This window comes from Phoca vitulina, unplaced genomic scaffold (assembly GCF_004348235.1).
Source record: "Phoca vitulina isolate PV1807 unplaced genomic scaffold, GSC_HSeal_1.0 scaffold39, whole genome shotgun sequence".
In the NCBI taxonomy this organism is placed as follows: Eukaryota; Metazoa; Chordata; class Mammalia; order Carnivora; family Phocidae; genus Phoca; species Phoca vitulina.
The window spans coordinates 15,663,461-15,679,793 of NW_022589742.1; the positions used below are offsets into that span (position 1 = coordinate 15,663,461).

Below are 16,333 nucleotides of genomic sequence, written 5' to 3' on the forward strand. Positions count from 1 at the left end.
ATGTGCCTCAATTCCAGAAGGTGTGTGCTGGTGGTGGACCCTCTTCACAGCCCCGCAAAGCAGGGCACGCAAATACAAAAGTGCTCCCAACTCATTGCAGGAGCGACTGCCAATGAAAGGCACAGCCACAGCTGTTACGAAGAGGGCACAGTCTCGGCGGGTGAGAGTGGCCTGAGAAAGGAGGAAGATGAGATCTTGGATCCGGGACTGGAAAAATAGATGCAGTTTGGTTAAATGGTGAGAAGGGTTAGATTAAGACATGATTCTCCCATGTGTTCAGCTCTTTAAGTCTTGCTTTTAAATGCATGCCTTCTATTTACTGAATGCTGCTTGCCTTAAACACTATTGGTTTGCTTTCGTATTTTTTTTCCCTTGCACATTTTGAAGATTAGGTAAAGTGGGAAAAAGGATTGCAGAAAAAGGGAGAATGAATGAGGTGCTTTAACCCGGCACTGTCTGATAGCATTTTCTGCCATGATTGGAAGCTTCTGTTCTGTGCTGTCCAGTTCAGTAGCCACTGGCCACAAGTTGCTACTAAGCAATTGAAATGAGGCCGGTGCCACGGAGGAAATGACTTTTTCAATTTATTTTAAATGTTATTCATATCTACCGTATAGGAAAGCGCAGGTCTAACCGCTTAGCAAATAGCTCATACACACCCTGGTAAAGGTGCGATTAAATATAAATGCTTCTATTAACCTAGTGTTGGGGGCAAACCGCTTTTGGGTTTGCACAGGCTTGATCAATCAGGGGCTGGAGGGTCACGGTTCCTAAAAACGATCCTACAAGGGTTTATTCCCCATTTGTACAGTGCCTTCAGGTACGTTATCTCATTTAACCACATAACAACCCTGAAGAGGGGAGGGTAGAAATGATCATCCTCATGAAATCCAGTAAGTAGGTGACACTAGCAAGGTCCTACAGCACAGAAGGGTAGAGACCAGAGGCCAGGCGTTTTTCCTCCTGATTGGAAGACCCTTTCCAGGGGGCAGCACCAGGGGAAATGATGTCGTATTATAAATGCCCAGTGCTCACGGCCGAGGCATTATGGATGATGAGAGGTGCTCTGCTTCACATGTCTGCCTTTTATCTACTGGACTGTGGCTAACGGGGCCATAGACAAGTAACAGGAACTCTTATTTTACTCCCTCCCCACTGCCTTGATTGAGGCAATAGAGATATTTTTGAAAAGTCCATTTATATATTCAAAATTATGTACTGAGCACCAACCCTGTTCCAGTCAGCGTTCTAGTCTGGGGCTACAGCTGTGAACGAAGCAGAGCTCCCTCTCTTGTGGAGCTGACAGTTTTGTGGGGGGGGAGACTGACAATAAATAAATTGTGTATATACTGGATTGTTTCAACATTTCGGAAACATTTCAAATATACCAGGGCCTCTCACATCGTTTGTGGCACACATACACACTGTCCAATGTATTTTTGTGTGTAAAGCTGGACCTGCACTTCAAGAATCTGCCTGGCTAGTTGAAATGTGGAAACACCTTTCGAAGTAGTCTTTTGACATGTGTTGAGTGCCACCTATGTGCAGAGTCCGATACTGGGGACTTTGGAAAGATGCAGAAGAATGAGAAGACAAGGTCCTGTCTTAGGGGGTTCCCAGCCCGGTGAAAGAGGCAGTCCCTTGCCTTAGGAGCTCCCAGCCTGTAAGAGCTGACAGTCTAGCTTGGGAAGGCAAAAAACTTCAGGACCCACTTACAAAGGGGAATCCCAAGTAGGGGCAAAATGAATCCAGCCTAGACTGTTCAGAGTTGGGTAAACTGTCCCCCTCATGATGATGGGGAACAAGAAAGGGAACACCCTAGAAGTTGCTGCTTGTCCCAAAGGCGAGGAGGAGCGCCCCCCCCCATAGGGGGGGCAGCCCTTCCTGGATTACTGTTACCCCGGCAAGTCTTCTGAATGAGATGGGATTCGAGGTGCTATTGCAAGAATGAAGAACTGGGAGGCAGGATGGGGGGGTGGGCATTCCAGGTAGAGGGTGCCTCCTGGGGACCCGCCCCCCGGACAGTTAAGCAGTCTTGGGCACAAACCTAGACAGTCACGCCCCAATACAAACCCAGTTGAAGATGCAGAGGAGAAAGAAGGGCTAGTGGGGGGGTGGGTCTTGGCTGGGGAGTGGCAGCGGGAAGGAGCAGGTCAGAGGCGGAGGGGATGAGTGGGGCGCCCAGGTTCCTTGACAGCCGTTAAGAAAGCGAGGTGAGAAAGAGTTAAGTGTGCCCCTCCACCGCCCCAAATGCTTCCTGTGTTTGAAATCCTTCAGGTCTCCCAAACCCTCTGGCCCCCGGCCAGGCGGGCATTGTCCTGGGAGCGGTTGTGGGTTGTCGGAGCGGCCGTGCCGCCTTTGTTGTGGGGCCACCTCGAGGTTCCCTCTCGCGCCCGGGCTGGGGCTGCAGAATGCGTGCCGGGAGGGGGGCGGTGCGGGAGGCTCGCTCCCTCTCCCTCTTCCTGCCCCCCCCCCACTCCAGCCCTCCCGATGACCACATGACCAAGTGGGCTCGCGGCCAAGCCACAAGCTACAAAATGCAGCCCCTGGAGTGAGCGGGGAGCATTCTCGCTGGCAGCCTGGGCCACGGGCACTCGGAGACTCTGCCGAGCAGCCAGCCTCCTGGAAAGAGCTCGCCGCCGTCCCCGGAGCCGCCCGCGGAGGCCAGCTTGGCGGCGCTGCCCCGCGGCAGGAGAGGGAGGCTGCCGGAGAGGAGGCGGCGAGCGAGCGCGGCAGGCGGCCAGCCCGCGCGGCGCAGCCGGGGAGCCACGCGAGCTCCGCGCCCGCACGCACGCACGCACGGTCCGCGGCTCGCGCCTTTCCCCGCCTCGGGGCGCCCGGCCTCCCCCGCCCCCCGGCCCCGGGGCCGCTGCGGCGCGGCCGAGGAGCAGCATGGATCTGCGGCGCTGCGTGCAGGCGCTCCTGCTGCTCTGGCTCTCCCTGACTGCGGCGTGTGGAGGTGAGTGCGTGCCCCGCCGCTCGCCCGCGCGCCCCTCGCAGCCCTCCTGGACCGCAGCCGACGCGCTCCCTTCCCTCCGCCCCCAGCTCGCGCGCTCTCCGCCTCCCGGGACCCGGGCGCGAGCCGAGCGGGAGCAGCCACGCGCCGGCCGCGCCGGGCCGCCGACTGACTGACAGGGCGCCTTGGGCCGGGGACCCGGCCGGCCCGGGGCCACCGCCTCCTCCGGGAAAGGCGCTCGCCTCGGTCTCGGGCGTCATCCGCCCGGCGCCCTGCCCCTCCCGGCGGCCCCTCGAAGTCCGAAGAGCTCAGGGCCGCGGGCGTGCGTCCAGGGTCCCGCGCCCTGTACCCCACGTGGTGGAGGGTATGTGTGTGGCGGGGCGGGGGGGGAGCATGTCCCGCTCCCCGTGGATCAGTGGAGGGAGCCTGACCTGAGCCTGGTGGCCTGGCCTCCCGAGTTGAAGGTTTTCCGGCCCCTGGACGTTAGGGGCCGCGCGCGGGTGCCGGGGCGCCGGCCACTCGGGATGATGTGCCAAGATGCAGACGTGACACTTGTTGCATAGGCAGGAGCGCGCGGCGGGGGCGGCGGCGTGGAGCCCGGCTGTTGCTCGGTTCAGCCTGCGTGTGAGCGGAGGCAGCCTTCCCCGGGCCGAGCCGGGCCGAGCCGGGCAGCGCCGGGCCGGGCTGGTCTTCTCTTCCCCGAGCTCCGATCTGGTCTGCTCTCCTGCTCCCGCACAGCAGGCCCGCCCCACGCACTCCGCGCCCCGCGCCCCCCGCCCAGGGCCTCGTTCTTCGATATCCTGGCTCCGGCCTTTACTCATGAGCCCCAGGCACAGGCTGTCTCCAGGCGCCAAACCGGGAAACGTGCGCCTGACTGGACACCTCCATGCAATTCTGGGAGGGGGACCCCTTTCTGCCCCACCTGCACCACACCCCCCACCTGGCATATTTGGCACCAGTGCTCCCTTGCCCTCCCCAGCCCCGGTCCCCGCAGATGCCCTGGCAGCCTCAGCGCAGGCTGCCTGTCCCCCGTGCGTCAGTGTCTCCTGGGGCTGTCACCTCCTGCCTCCAGCTGCCACAGTCCTGTGATCTGGCTGTCACTGCTGCCTGCCTGGCACCACAGAAGGGCAAGGCCAAGACCAGGTGGACGAATGCCAGTGCCAGGGCTGGAGACGCAGAAAGGTGGGAGCAGAGGGAAGGAGAGGGCAGGGCAGCAGGTTTCCTAGATGAAGGGCATGGGGCCCTACTTAGTTCCAGACCCTCCAGAGCAGGAGGGGGGCCTGCAGCCCAGGAGCCTCTGAGGGGCCCGGCGGGGCTCCACCTCTCTCTCTTTGGAGGCTGCCTTCTCTCTCTGCTCTTGCCTTTTGGCACTGCCCTCGCCCTGGGAGCGCCGCCTGGCTTCTCAGGAGGGTGCATCAGTTAGCTCTGGCACCCCCTGCCTTCAGCTAGCTGTCCAGGGGTCTTCTTCCTCAGGGCCCCAGGGCGGCCTGCAGGGCGGTAAGAAGGGAGCAGGCTTTTCCTCAGAAACTCCTGTCAGGCAGGCGAACAGAGAGCAAAAGACAGGGATGAAGGACACCTCATGGGCCTGTCCTGCAGGCACCTACCATCCGGTGCAGTCGGCAAGACAGGACACCCGCAGGACGCCACCACTGGCAAACGGTCCAAAGTGGTACCGTCGGGGGAGAAAGAGTGGGTACAGAGAGGGTGTCCCGGAGGAAGCTGGGGCTTCCTGATCTGCATACTTGGTGCTCCCCCAGAGGCTGTGGGGAGACCCTTGGGCAACTGACCAGCACTAGGACCCTTTAGGGGTCCAGCTGGGAAAGGGGACAGCTAGTTTCAAGGGGAGGGAACACTGTGTTCGGTGCAGACCCTGTCACCTCTTGCTTTAATCTGCCCTTCTTCATTAGGCCATCTACCTTTGTGCCCTTATTTGGGTAAATTTGTTGCCCTCACATTTTGCTTAAGCCTAGCACTGGACACTAGGCTCTCACTGCCTTCTCCACCCCCATGACATCTCTAGGAGCCAAGGAGGGCCTCTTCCGTGTGGGTGGCCACCAGCCAAGGGTCCAGGTACTCATGTCCTGCTCCTCCTGCCTCCTATCCTGGGTCAGAAACAGGGCCCCCAGAACCGCCTTGCCCTTGGCCCAGACTTGCATGCTCTCCCCAGCCAGAGTCTCCAGTCAAAGTCCCAGGCCCAGGGGCGCTTGGGTGGCACAGTTGGCTTTGTGGCCAACTCTTGGTTTCTGCTCACGTCGTGATCTCAGAGTCGTGAGATTGAGCTCCCCCCCCCCCACCAATCAGGCTCTGCGCTCAGAGGGAAGTCTGCTTGAGATTCTCTCTCCCTCTCCCTCTGCCCCTCCCGTTCCTGCTCTCTCTCTCTCTCAAATAAATAAATCATTAAAAAAAATTCCCAGGCCTGAAAACCTTGCTTCCTCCACAATACACTCTGTCCTGACTTGGAATGTCCGTGCCCCTCCCCCCGTTCACTGAACACACACGAACTCCTCCACTGCTTCCTGACCTTGCTCTTCTGAGTCTGAGAGCTGCTGGGCCAGGCCCGAGTGCCTCTTGGTCTTGTCTGAGCACCTCTCTCCTCCTCCTCCTCCCCCTCCTCGGCCCTAGCTCAGAGCCTGCAGTTACAGTGACAGCATGAGGCCAGCCTACTGTATGTCACCCTCTCGGGGAGCGGGTACCTCTACTCCATCCCCAGTCCCTAAGTGCTAAGCGCTCTTGTAACCTGAGTCCGGCCTCTCTCTGGCAAAAGACTAATGCAAGTGAAGTGGAGGGCCAGGCTGCCAGAGCGTGACGTGTGCAAGGGCAGCAAGACTGGCCCGGGAAGGTAGCTCCGGGCTCTGGGGTGGAGGGCTGAGCGGACCAAGGACGGGTGCCTCAGCGGGGAGAGACCTGCAATACCGGGAGGGGGCGTAGCCAGCGGGGGGCCCCACCGGAGCTGGGCTTTTAAAGCAGTCACAAGATAGACTGGATGGCAAGGCGAGAGGCAGACGCGTCACTCCTGGTGAGGTTGGCATGTTCCTGAAAAGTCACACACACCTCTTTGTGCACCGGCAGGGTTGGAGCTCGGGCTGCACGAAAGTCAAACCCTGTTCACCCCTGACTGCCGTTCTCAGCGTAGAGACGCTGAGGCTTCATTCCGACGGCGCTTCAGAGAGCAGAGGCTCCAGTCCCTCTAGGCTTCAGATTCTTTGGGGGGATTGCCCCCAGCCTCCTTTAAGTAGCGAATGAATTAGAAGAAAATATTTAAGTGCACTGAGGACGGCCCCCGTTTCTGAAAGGGGAATTCTTTTGTACGGCCAGGACCTCTGCAGTGATGCGCATCAACAGCCTCTAAACTGGACGGCATAAAGCCCAGGTTTCAGGTGTCAGCTTATCTGAGGGTGAGCCGGACTCAGAATCCAAAGTCGGAGGAGCCAGGAGGGTGATGGCATCAGGATGTGGGAGGAGCTGCAGACTTCCGGCTGCAAAGAAGACAGTGAGCCCCCCACCCAACGGGATGCAATGTGCCAGGGGCTCCTGGGTGGCCGTTCTCTAGGGCCTGGCTGAGTGCTCAGTCGGCTCAAGGCAGTTCTTCTCTGCTGGCTTGGAGTCGAGATGTCTCCCTGGCTGGAGTCTGAGCTACCATCCCCGTTCCCCATCCTGGTTCTCGGCCTCCCCCTACTTAGGGCCTTTCACCCCTAGTCCTCCCTCCCTTACTGCCACCAACACTCACAGTCCTGGGTGCTGAATATGTGGAGGTGATGCCCTCCCCATCTGGGTACCATGTCTCTCCTCTCCATGCCCACTCTACCGCTGGGGCCGTAACCTGTGCCATCGGCCCACTCCCACTCCACCCCCAGTAGTGGAGGGCACGGCCTCAAGAACAAGGCCTCGCAGGATCAAGGCCCCAGGAGGGTCCTTCCCTGTGCCTGGGCACACCCTCAGCACAGTCCTTCCCGCCCCGAGTGCGCCTCTCATACGGACTCCTCATCAGCATCATTCCTGCCCCCTCAGTGGTCAGGGAGAGCCTTGAGAGGACCCCGAAACACAGGGCAGAAGCTGCAGCAGCTGAGGTCAGGGGTGGGGGTGGGGGCTTAGTGAAGGTCCTTCCCTCCTCTCTCCTTCCCTGGCCCAGCCCTTTTGCAAATGGCTTTATGACAGACAGAAGTGGCTTCCTGCCCCACGGCCCCAAAGTGTGAATATAATTTGTGTTTTCATTCTCGTTAGATGATGGGTTTTAATTCTCACTGGGGAGGGAGCTGACACATTAACCCACCCCAACCAGAAGCACAGAAATGTGGCTGGTCAACAGTGGGGTCCTGCCCGGCCTATGACTTTTCTTGGGGAAGGCGGGTGGAGGACTAGAGTGTGCGCATATGCGCAGTGGGCTTGTGTGTCTTTTTTTTTTAAGATTTTATTTATTTATTTGACAGAGAGAGAGACACAGTGAGAGAGGGAACACAAGCAGGGAGAGTGAGAGAGGGAGAAGCAGACTCCCCCGCTGAGCAGGGAGCCTGATGCGGGGCTCAATCCCAGGACCCCAGGATTACGACCTGAGCCGAAGGCAGATGCCTAACGACTGAGCCACCCAGGCGCCCCAGGGCTTGCATGTCTTGAGAGAGCAGCAGGCCCCGGGAGCCTGGGTGGGGAGGGCCCGAAGAACAAACCTTGTCTACTTTTGGCCCAAGAGGAGGAGAAATGCCTACTTTTGGCCCAAGAGGAGGAGAAATGCCTGGAAATTGTGTGCAACTGGAGGAAGAATCACTAGAGCCAAGGAGCCAACAGAGGACCCAGAGCATGGGGGTGCTGGAGGCAGGAGGAGGGAAAGGAAGATCAGCCAGGGGTATGACTGGGGGGCTAGCAGCCAACGGGTGGTGATATGGAAACTCTGAGCTAGTTGTGGGGATGCCTGGATGGATGGAAATGGAGCTTCAGGGGCAGGGATATAACTGAAGGCAAATCCGGTGGTGTGGGAGGAGAGAGACTGGGATTTGTGATCGCTGACCTCAGAAGCCGTATTTCTGCAGGCCAGCCCAGCCCTGGACTGGGCATGGCTCAAGTGCCCTGCAGTCCGCCTTCTGCCCAGCACCGTCTCGTCTCCCTGTTCTGCCTGCTTCCAGAGGCCAGGCTTGTTTCTGGAGTGCAAGCTCCCCTCCCCTGGCTGTGCTGCAGCCTTGGTGAGAGCCAGCCCAGGTGCCTTCTCCCTCACTGCACCCCAGAACACCCAGCACCACTCGGCTTCCATTGTCAGGGCTTGGCCTGGCATCAGGAGGCTCCTGCTCTACACCAGGTGTGGGCAGATGTAGAGCAGAGCCCCAGAGAGCCGAGGAGAAGCCACCTGGGATGTAAGTGGGAGGAATTTACATCAGACACAGGCTCGGGCTGTGATGTGGGGATGAAAGGAGGTAGGGCATGCGGTGGGGAGGTGCCGGCTGCGGCAGCCCGCGCCCCTCCTGACGCACAGACTTGCCGCCTCAAGTGCCCAATCACTCATTGGTTCACTCATTCATCCAGATAATATTTACTGGCCTCTAAATGTGGTCACAGGCTGGATAGAGCCCAGCTTAAGGCGCACAGAGTCTCTACAACCCCCCAGCACAGCCACACCCACTGGGAGATCACGAGGAGCACGGGAGCCTCAGGGACGCCTAAACACCGGGGAGATGCCCAGGGGTGAGGTATGAGATCTCAAGTACTCAAAAGTGGGTCACCTGCATACTGAAGGATGTCAGAGTCCAGTGACATGGTGTTCTGGATTTGCTGTAAAATACTTCCACAAAGAAAAAAAGAAAAGGGATAACTAAAGCCTATGGGACTCCACCTGGATAACGGTTGAATCCGGGTGCTGGGTACATGGTGGTACGGGGATTCATTTCCTTGTATGTGTGAACTGTTTTCAGTGTATCCGTTGCAAGGGTGCAATGGGGAGTTATCGCTTGCTGTGCCCTGACCAAGTACAGACGTATGCCCCACACTGTACCCCCCACCGATGTTCTAAACGGGGAACATGTTTGCGCCTGCCAGAAACATGGTAGAACTGCCAAAAGGACCTAAAGTCAGCTCCATAAATTGCAAGATGTGAGTAGTAGGTTTTGGCCCAGGCCAGTGTAAAAATTGCAAACTGTTCACCAAGATGGAAGATAAAACCAAAGAGAAGCTTTGATGAATACTACCTCGTGGAGACTTGGCCCCCTACCACGAGCCCGCAGCCCCCTGCCCGTCCGCATCAGCCCTCCTGGCTAACAGGCTTTCCTCTTCCTGCAGGGCCCCTGCTGCAGCCTTCCGATGGCAAGGGGCTGGAGGAGGGCAATGTCCGCCACCTGGTGCAGCCCAGAGGATCGAGGAATGGACCGGGGCCCTGGCAGGGCGGTCGGAGGAAATTCCGCCGCCAGCGGCCGCGCCTCTCGCACAAGGGCCCCATGCCTTTCTGAAGCAGGTACTTGAGCCTTTGGTCAGTGGGCAGCGGAAGGAGCTGGGGAGGGACAGCCTGGAAGCTGGGGGACCCTGCTGCTTCTTGCTGGCCAGACACCTGCACCGAGCCCTTCCGGCCCCGCACGCAACGTAGGTGCTTACAGAGCACCCATCTTACCCCTTCATTTTACAGACATGGAGACCAAGGCCCAGAGAGGGGCTTGACACCTGGAGCCAATCTCCTGACTCCCCAGGAGTGGGGTGTCAGCTCCCCTCCACTCTGCTGCCCGGGCTTGGGCAGGCTGGCCCAGTTGGAGAGTTCTAGAAGTCCCGGAGGGGCCTTGCTGAGCTGGAGAGGGGTGCCTCAGGGTATCCTACCGGTGTGCAGGGTGGATCTTCACCAGAGAAGGGGAGGGAGGCAGAGAGCCTTGGGGGGCAGCAGGCAGAGACAAGGAAGAGAGTTGCCCAGAGCCATGAGAAAGAAAGAAAAATCCAAGGCAGTAGCAGAGAAAGCAAGGCCTAAGCTTGCCCCTGAGGCCTGGCCTGCTGTCTCGCCCCTGTAGCCTGGACAAGGTGGCACCAACTCAGGGACCTTGGGCTTTAGGTTCAGGGTTGTGGGGAGAGGGGAACGAAGGCTGTCTCCTTTGCTTTCCTGGCTGGTTCCTTTGACCTAAGACATGTCCGTGACTTCTCGCTGGTCATTTTTGTCTCTTTAGGATGGAAGGGGCCCCTGAGTGCCCACCCCCTGCGACTCTGGCTACTCCATAGATTGGTCTGCTTCTCTGGAGCCCTCACTTCCATTCGCCTCTCTTCTCGCACCTGTCCTCGCTGCTGACGGTCCCGGCTCTTCTCACCCACCAGCTTCCCCGAATGACATGATCCTGCCCCTAGTTCGGATGATTCCCTTTCTCTCCCACGGATCCATTCAGCCCCTCTTCCTGGCCCATCCCTGGACTGACTTTGGAGACCCAGCACTGGAAGGCTGGACTTCTCCCTGGCCTTCCCCTTCCTTTAGTCGTCTTCCCCCACCCCCAGTCCAACAGTCCAAGCTTCGCCCAGCCCTTCCTTCCTCACCTCACTGGTGCCCTGGGGGCTGGAGGGGAAACACTCCCTTCTTCAGTGGGCTCCGGCAGGTCCCAGGCTTTCAAGTCACGCGGACCCTTCACCCGGCAAGGAGGCCCTGGTTAGACGGGCTGGGGCATCGATTGGGATGCGGACCAGGCGCCTTGCGGGGTATCGGAACGGGGCTCGGTCCTCTGGTGAAGGGGAGAGGGAAAGCATTGGAGAAGAGGAATAGCTGCTGGAGGCTTTTCCTCCTGCCGTGTTTGGCTTACCGAAGAGGGGAAGGAGAGGGGCCATGAAGTACTTCGTCACCTCTCTGTGTCTCCTAACACTGCCCCCCACCTCACCCCCAACTCGCTCCAACCCTCCCTTGCCCGCTAGTTCAAGCTCTCGCTCAGGAGATGGCTCTGTACCCTCCCAGCAGCAAAAGCCAAACAGGAGGAGTGGGTTTTTTTTTTTTTGCCAAGAATCACAGAATGTCAGAGCCAAAAGGAATCTTGGCGATCACTTAGCTCCGCCTCCTTAGGCAAACTCCTGCAAAACCAGGCTTGGAGAGGGACAGCGGACCTATTCGGGGTCACTGCAGAGCCAGAATGAGGACCCAGGTCTCCCCACTCCCACTTGATGATGTCCTCTTCCCTCTTGATGATATCTTTTCAAAACACACTAAGTGCCTTGCCCGCGCACGGTTGGGGCTGGGGGTGGCGGGGAAGGGAGGCGCAGGCCGGCTGTGAAGTGCCCCGCGGTGGTGTGGGGGCGCAGCTGCTCCCGCCTCCCTGGCTTGGCCCTGCTGGTCCATCCTGCCTCCCCCCCCCGCCCCGACCTGGGCTGAAAGGGCCCGTCCCTGGCCAGTGGCCCCCATTCCTGCAGCACTTCCAGGGCCCAAGTGTTCTCGCAGAGGCAGCTCAGGTTCTGAGGCTCCTGCTCGAACCCCAACACTGGTTTTCGGGAGCCAGAGGTAGCCTTAAGTAATTGGCCTTGGTAGCCTTCCCTTCATGTGGACTGGACCTTCTTTCCCAGTGGCCTTTCCTTAGGGGAGTGGCAAGGGGGAGAAGAAGGAAGGGAGGGAAGGAAGGAGAGAAGGAAGGAAGGAAGGAAAGATGGGAGGAAGTACAGGTCTGAGCAGGCTTCCTTCCCAGAGGCCTCCCAGGAGGGAGGAAGGGGGAGACAAGAGCCTGATGGCCCACCTATGTATGTGTGGGGACAGGGGGAGTCAGGGCCCTCCGAGTCCCACAGTAACCCCGACATTGCCTAACCGCCTCTCCCCCCTCACTTCCACTGCTGCTTCAAGGCCCACCCTGAGGAGCCGGGCTGGGCACCCGCTTCCCCCACCCCCTTTGGGCTGGGAGTGGGGGCTGGCCAGGGTCCAGGAAGCCCCTTCTGCCACTGATGCCCCCACCAGGGATCGGGCCTTCTTTCCCCTCCTCCTCTCTGCATCTCCTGCCTCATCAGCTGCCCAGCCAGCCCCGTGGGGTAGGGGGAGAAAGCTGGTCAAGTCCAGAGGCACAGGGCAGAAGAGAGCAGTGGGGGGCTGGGGGCTTGTCTTATTTAAAATGGTTGTGTATGATTCTTATACTAATTTATACAAAGATATTAAAGCCCTTTTCATTAAGAAATTGTCCCTTTCCCATAATTGTGTTCACTGTGTTTGTAAAAATTGTTCTGTGTAAATATGTCTTTATAATAAAGAGTTAAAAGCTGACAATTCACCCTTACTCTTGGAGGTCATGTTCAGGAGGGGCATTCCTGTCCCCTGAGGTCCATGGTTGTCCCTGTGCCCACATATTGCACTTGCACGGAGGTAAGTGCCTGCATCCCAAATCAATTCCAGGTCAAATGGCCTTGAACCAATTTGCCGCAAACTCGCAAAAGGAACCTCTGTGCTTAATGACCGGTTCACATAACATTCAGTCCGCTTTTAAGTGTTTTGGCATCTGTTTGGGTGTCCTTTTTTTTTCTCCCTTCGGTGTCATTTAAAGCTTTTTACAAAGCAATTGATTTAAGGACATTCTGGTTAAAGGTGGGATTCCTACTCAAATTTGTTTTATATCCTTGGTGGGTGTCTTCTAATTTTATCTACTTTTGAACACTTTCAGGACTTTTTAGCCAGTTTGCCTTTCCTGAAAATGGTTGTTTCCTGCAATAAGTACACTTGGTAATGACTTTGTATGTATCGTTTTATGTTCCACAAAATAGAGCTGCTTGATGAATGAGAAAGGCTGAAAAATAAAATGCAAGGAGTTCAATACAATTCTGCCCCATCTGTCTCACTTCTTCACGCTTGCTGTCGAAACGCCAATATCTTGCAGAACAGAAAGGAGCATGGGTACACGCTAATTTGGTTAATCAACTCATCAGGGGCACACAGACAGACACAGTGCAGAGTACAACCCAGCGAGAAGGAGACAGGAGTGATCAAAAAGGCGCGTTCAATAAATCTTGTGGGATATTCTACAGATTTGATGGGTATTTGGTGCTAGAAATACATAATTTTAAGAAAGGGTCTGCAGACAAACTTGCTAAAAAGCCATGAAACTGCTCAGTAGGAGACAAAATAGAAAAAGCCATGCACAAGCATACAAAATAATCTCATCATTGACAAAATGCTGCCGATTGCGACACAGTGATTTAAAAATACGACATTATGCTGGAAGTGCCTCTTAAGAAAATTGGTACAAAATGCCTTCTTTCAAAATTACTACTTTGACTTTTAGGCAAACTGGTCGTCAGAGTAACTGGTTAGGCAAAGAGGTTTAGGTGGGCTGGCTTTATGCTGATTGGTCTGTTACCTCCCTAATCACCCCCAAAGCTCTAATTTTACATGAAACCAAGGAGAAGGGGGTGGTGGCAGGGCCAGGGAACTTAATACCCACCCAGAAGTGTGCAGCTTTCAGAGCTCCTTATAAAAATAACTCCTTTTGTCATTCTAACGACTAGGTGACACAGTCCCCGAGCCCCGTTTTACCAGTGAGAAATGAGACAAGGGGCTCAGAGAAGTGAAGCTAATAAGTGAATCTAGAATCTGGACTTCAAATTCTAGAATGCAAATCCTTTCTCTGGTCCTTTGAACGTTCCCCTAATTAGAGGGAAGACTTAAGTACAAAGCGTGTTCGGTATTCTCAGTAAGTGCAGAAGAAATGGATGGCATGGTGTGGACTGGTGGGATCGCTAACACCGGCCCCCACAGCCCGATCACATTTGGTTAAGTTGGCAGGAGGCTGGCGGGCAGTGGAGGTAGGGGCAGGAAGGGGAGCGGCCACCTGTGTCCTCCAGGTGTATCTAACCAACTGGAGGCTAGTGGGTGACTGCGAGTCTGACCCTGGGGCAGAGAATGAGGGAAAGATAATTAGATAATTAGACATCAAACCAAAAGAAGGCAGGACATATGGGTTGCCACCCTTTGGTGATATCTTAACCAAATAAATACAGTAGGATCAGAGTAGGGGGTGGTTTTTGCAAACACAGAGGTAAAAAGAAAAAGGGGTTCACTTAACTGTTTCTGGCCCATAAGTCCTAGAGCAAGAGGTTGAAGGCTGGGGGTAGGCGACAGAGAACTCGAAAAACAACAGTGCTTCAAATCCACCTGGAAAGTAGGCAGCCTCCGAAATGACAGAGATGAGGGAGGCAAAGAGACCCAGGCCCAGACACATGGCTTCTCAGGCCCCCAGGTGTGGTATAAAACGAGCCCTAGCCCTCCGAAGCCTAACGTTTCAGACTCTCCCACAAGCCCTGGTTGACTTGGTACCACCAACTGGGGCTGGGCTCCTCCACTGTGGAGGGAACTATGGGGCCTGGCCCAAGCAGCCATTCGGAAGTGCTTGTATAACTTTCTTTTTCAGGCCTAAAGGTTACTCAGCTGAAATTTCTCAATCCACGGTTTCTTTCTGACCAGAGTGAGTTCAGGCCAGCTAACGGTGAAAGGGAATAGCAGAGAAGACTTACTATCTTCTGCTCCCAGCCCTAGAAGGGGCTGCAGACTCAGCCAGCCTTACTCTGGAACCTCCAAATGGGAGGCCTCTCCAGGGCTCCTTTGACAAGCTGGTATTCCTGATGTAACTGGCCAGTGCTCACAGAGGGAGCCCGGCAAGGAGCTCCCCTCATTGCTCCCGTGGACTTGAGCCAAAAGCCAGAGCCGCATCCAGAATATTTCCTTGAATGTTTCAAATCAGGGGTCAGCAAACTTTTTCTGCAAAGGGCCAGATAGTATTTTCGACTTTGCGGGGCCTTTCCGTCTCTGTCTCGACTCCCCCAGTCAGCTGCTGCAAAAGCAGCCCTAGACAAAGTGTAAATGAATGGGTGTGGCTGTGTTTCAACCAAACTTTATTTATAAAAACAGGTGGCAGGTCTCAGTTTGCCGAACCCGGTCTCAACTCAGCCCTTGAACCCTTGCCTGGGGCCCGAAGAGAAGACTTACATTCTACAGTACGGTCTAGAATGAAGGGAATTTAATAAACTGATTATGAGCTGGCCTCCGTGCCATGCTAATCTGATAATAATCATACTGACAAAGGGCTTTCAGTGGAAGGGGGAAGTCTGGGTCAGATCAGGGTTCAAATCCCAGCACCACTCTTCACTTATCTGTGAGAACTTAAAGGCAGTGTCTTGATCTCAGTGAGCCCTGTTTCCAAATCTGGCAGGATGCTATGCCCACTTTTCAGCACAGTGGTCAAGGTTGAATGAAACGATGCAGGGAAAGCGTTGGGCACTGCACCCAGCCCGTGGCACAAGCTTACTAGTGGGAGTTAATGTTATCTCTGCTAAGCTTCACCCTAACCCTGAGAAGTGGACAGGGCAGCCATCATTATCCCCAATTTCTAGATGGGGAAACAGGCTCAGGGAGGTCAAGGCGCTTGCTCAAATTCACAGAGCCACCTGGTTCTGTCTTCAGCTGGGGTCAGCTGCCATGCCCTCGCTAGGGGTCTGCTTCCCCACCATGAGTGTGCCTTGGCCCCTAGAAACTTCCAGTGTCCCAGACAACACTTAGGGCCTCCCCAGGGACAGACCAGGCCCTCAGCATTTTCCTTTGTGGCAGGATTAGTTTGGGAAGCACCTGGGCTAGGATTTCAAAGCCAGGCTCATGCTCTAGGAGACTCGCCTGGCCCTTGGGTTCTTCTCTACACAAAACCGGGAGCCCAGAAACCTGAGTTCCAGTCCTGAATCTGTTTCCGCCCAGGGCTTGCTGGGTAGCTTGGCAAAGTCTCTCCTTGGCCCTTTCTGGGCCTCTGCCTCCTCACCTGCCCAGGCCTCTTTGAAGGGGTGGGTGAGTGAGAAGCACCCGCTTGTGAATAAGGCCTTGTTGGGGTTCCCAGCGAACAGTGAGGATGCTTTGGGCCACCCTCCAGAAGGAGTCCAGGGCCTGCCACAGGGACCTGTAGGGAGGAGCTCTGGGAGAAGAAATAGGCATATAGCAGGAAATGGGAACCTTGGCCAGTGAGGAAGGCCACCACTGGGTTTTGTGGGTCTGCACAAGCTTCCCTTGGTCCCAGAGGCTGCCATAACCTCCATTTCATACTTCCCTCATTGTGCAAACAAAATGCTTTCTGGGGGCGCCTGGGTGGCTCAGTTGTTAAGCGTCTGCCTTCGGCTCAGGTCATGGTCCCAGCGTCCTAGGATTGAGCCCCACATCAGGCTCCCTGCTCGGCAGGAAGCCTGCTTCTCCCTCTCCCACTCCCCCTGCTTGTGTTCCCTCTCTCGCTGTGTCTCTCTCTGTCAAATAAATAAATAAAATCTTTAAAAAAAATATGCTTTCTGATGCCCCCATGGGTGCTAAAGAACGGGCAGGCTGCAGCCTAGCCAGCCCAGTGGCCTGAAACTAGAGGTTTGGCACTCTGGAGCCTCACCTCAGCTTGGCCAGTAACTGGCTGTGTGACCCTCGGCAGGTTAGTTCATCTTTTGGGGGGCTCCCAGTCC

At 56.2% G+C, this 16,333-nt stretch overlaps 1 protein-coding gene across 1 annotated transcript; it reads left to right on the forward strand.

Moving 5' to 3' along the window:
• The first annotated feature begins 2,860 nt into the window (after nucleotides 1-2,860).
• APLN (apelin) lies at nucleotides 2,861-12,664 on the forward strand. The gene is made up of 3 exons (XM_032428299.1): nucleotides 2,861-2,959; nucleotides 9,215-9,386; nucleotides 10,078-12,664. The coding sequence occupies exons 1-2, from the start codon at nucleotides 2,893-2,895 to the stop codon at nucleotides 9,379-9,381; spliced, it is 234 nt and encodes a 77-aa protein (XP_032284190.1). The 5' UTR covers nucleotides 2,861-2,892; the 3' UTR covers nucleotides 9,382-9,386; nucleotides 10,078-12,664.
• Nucleotides 12,665-16,333: the final 3,669 nt, after the last annotated feature.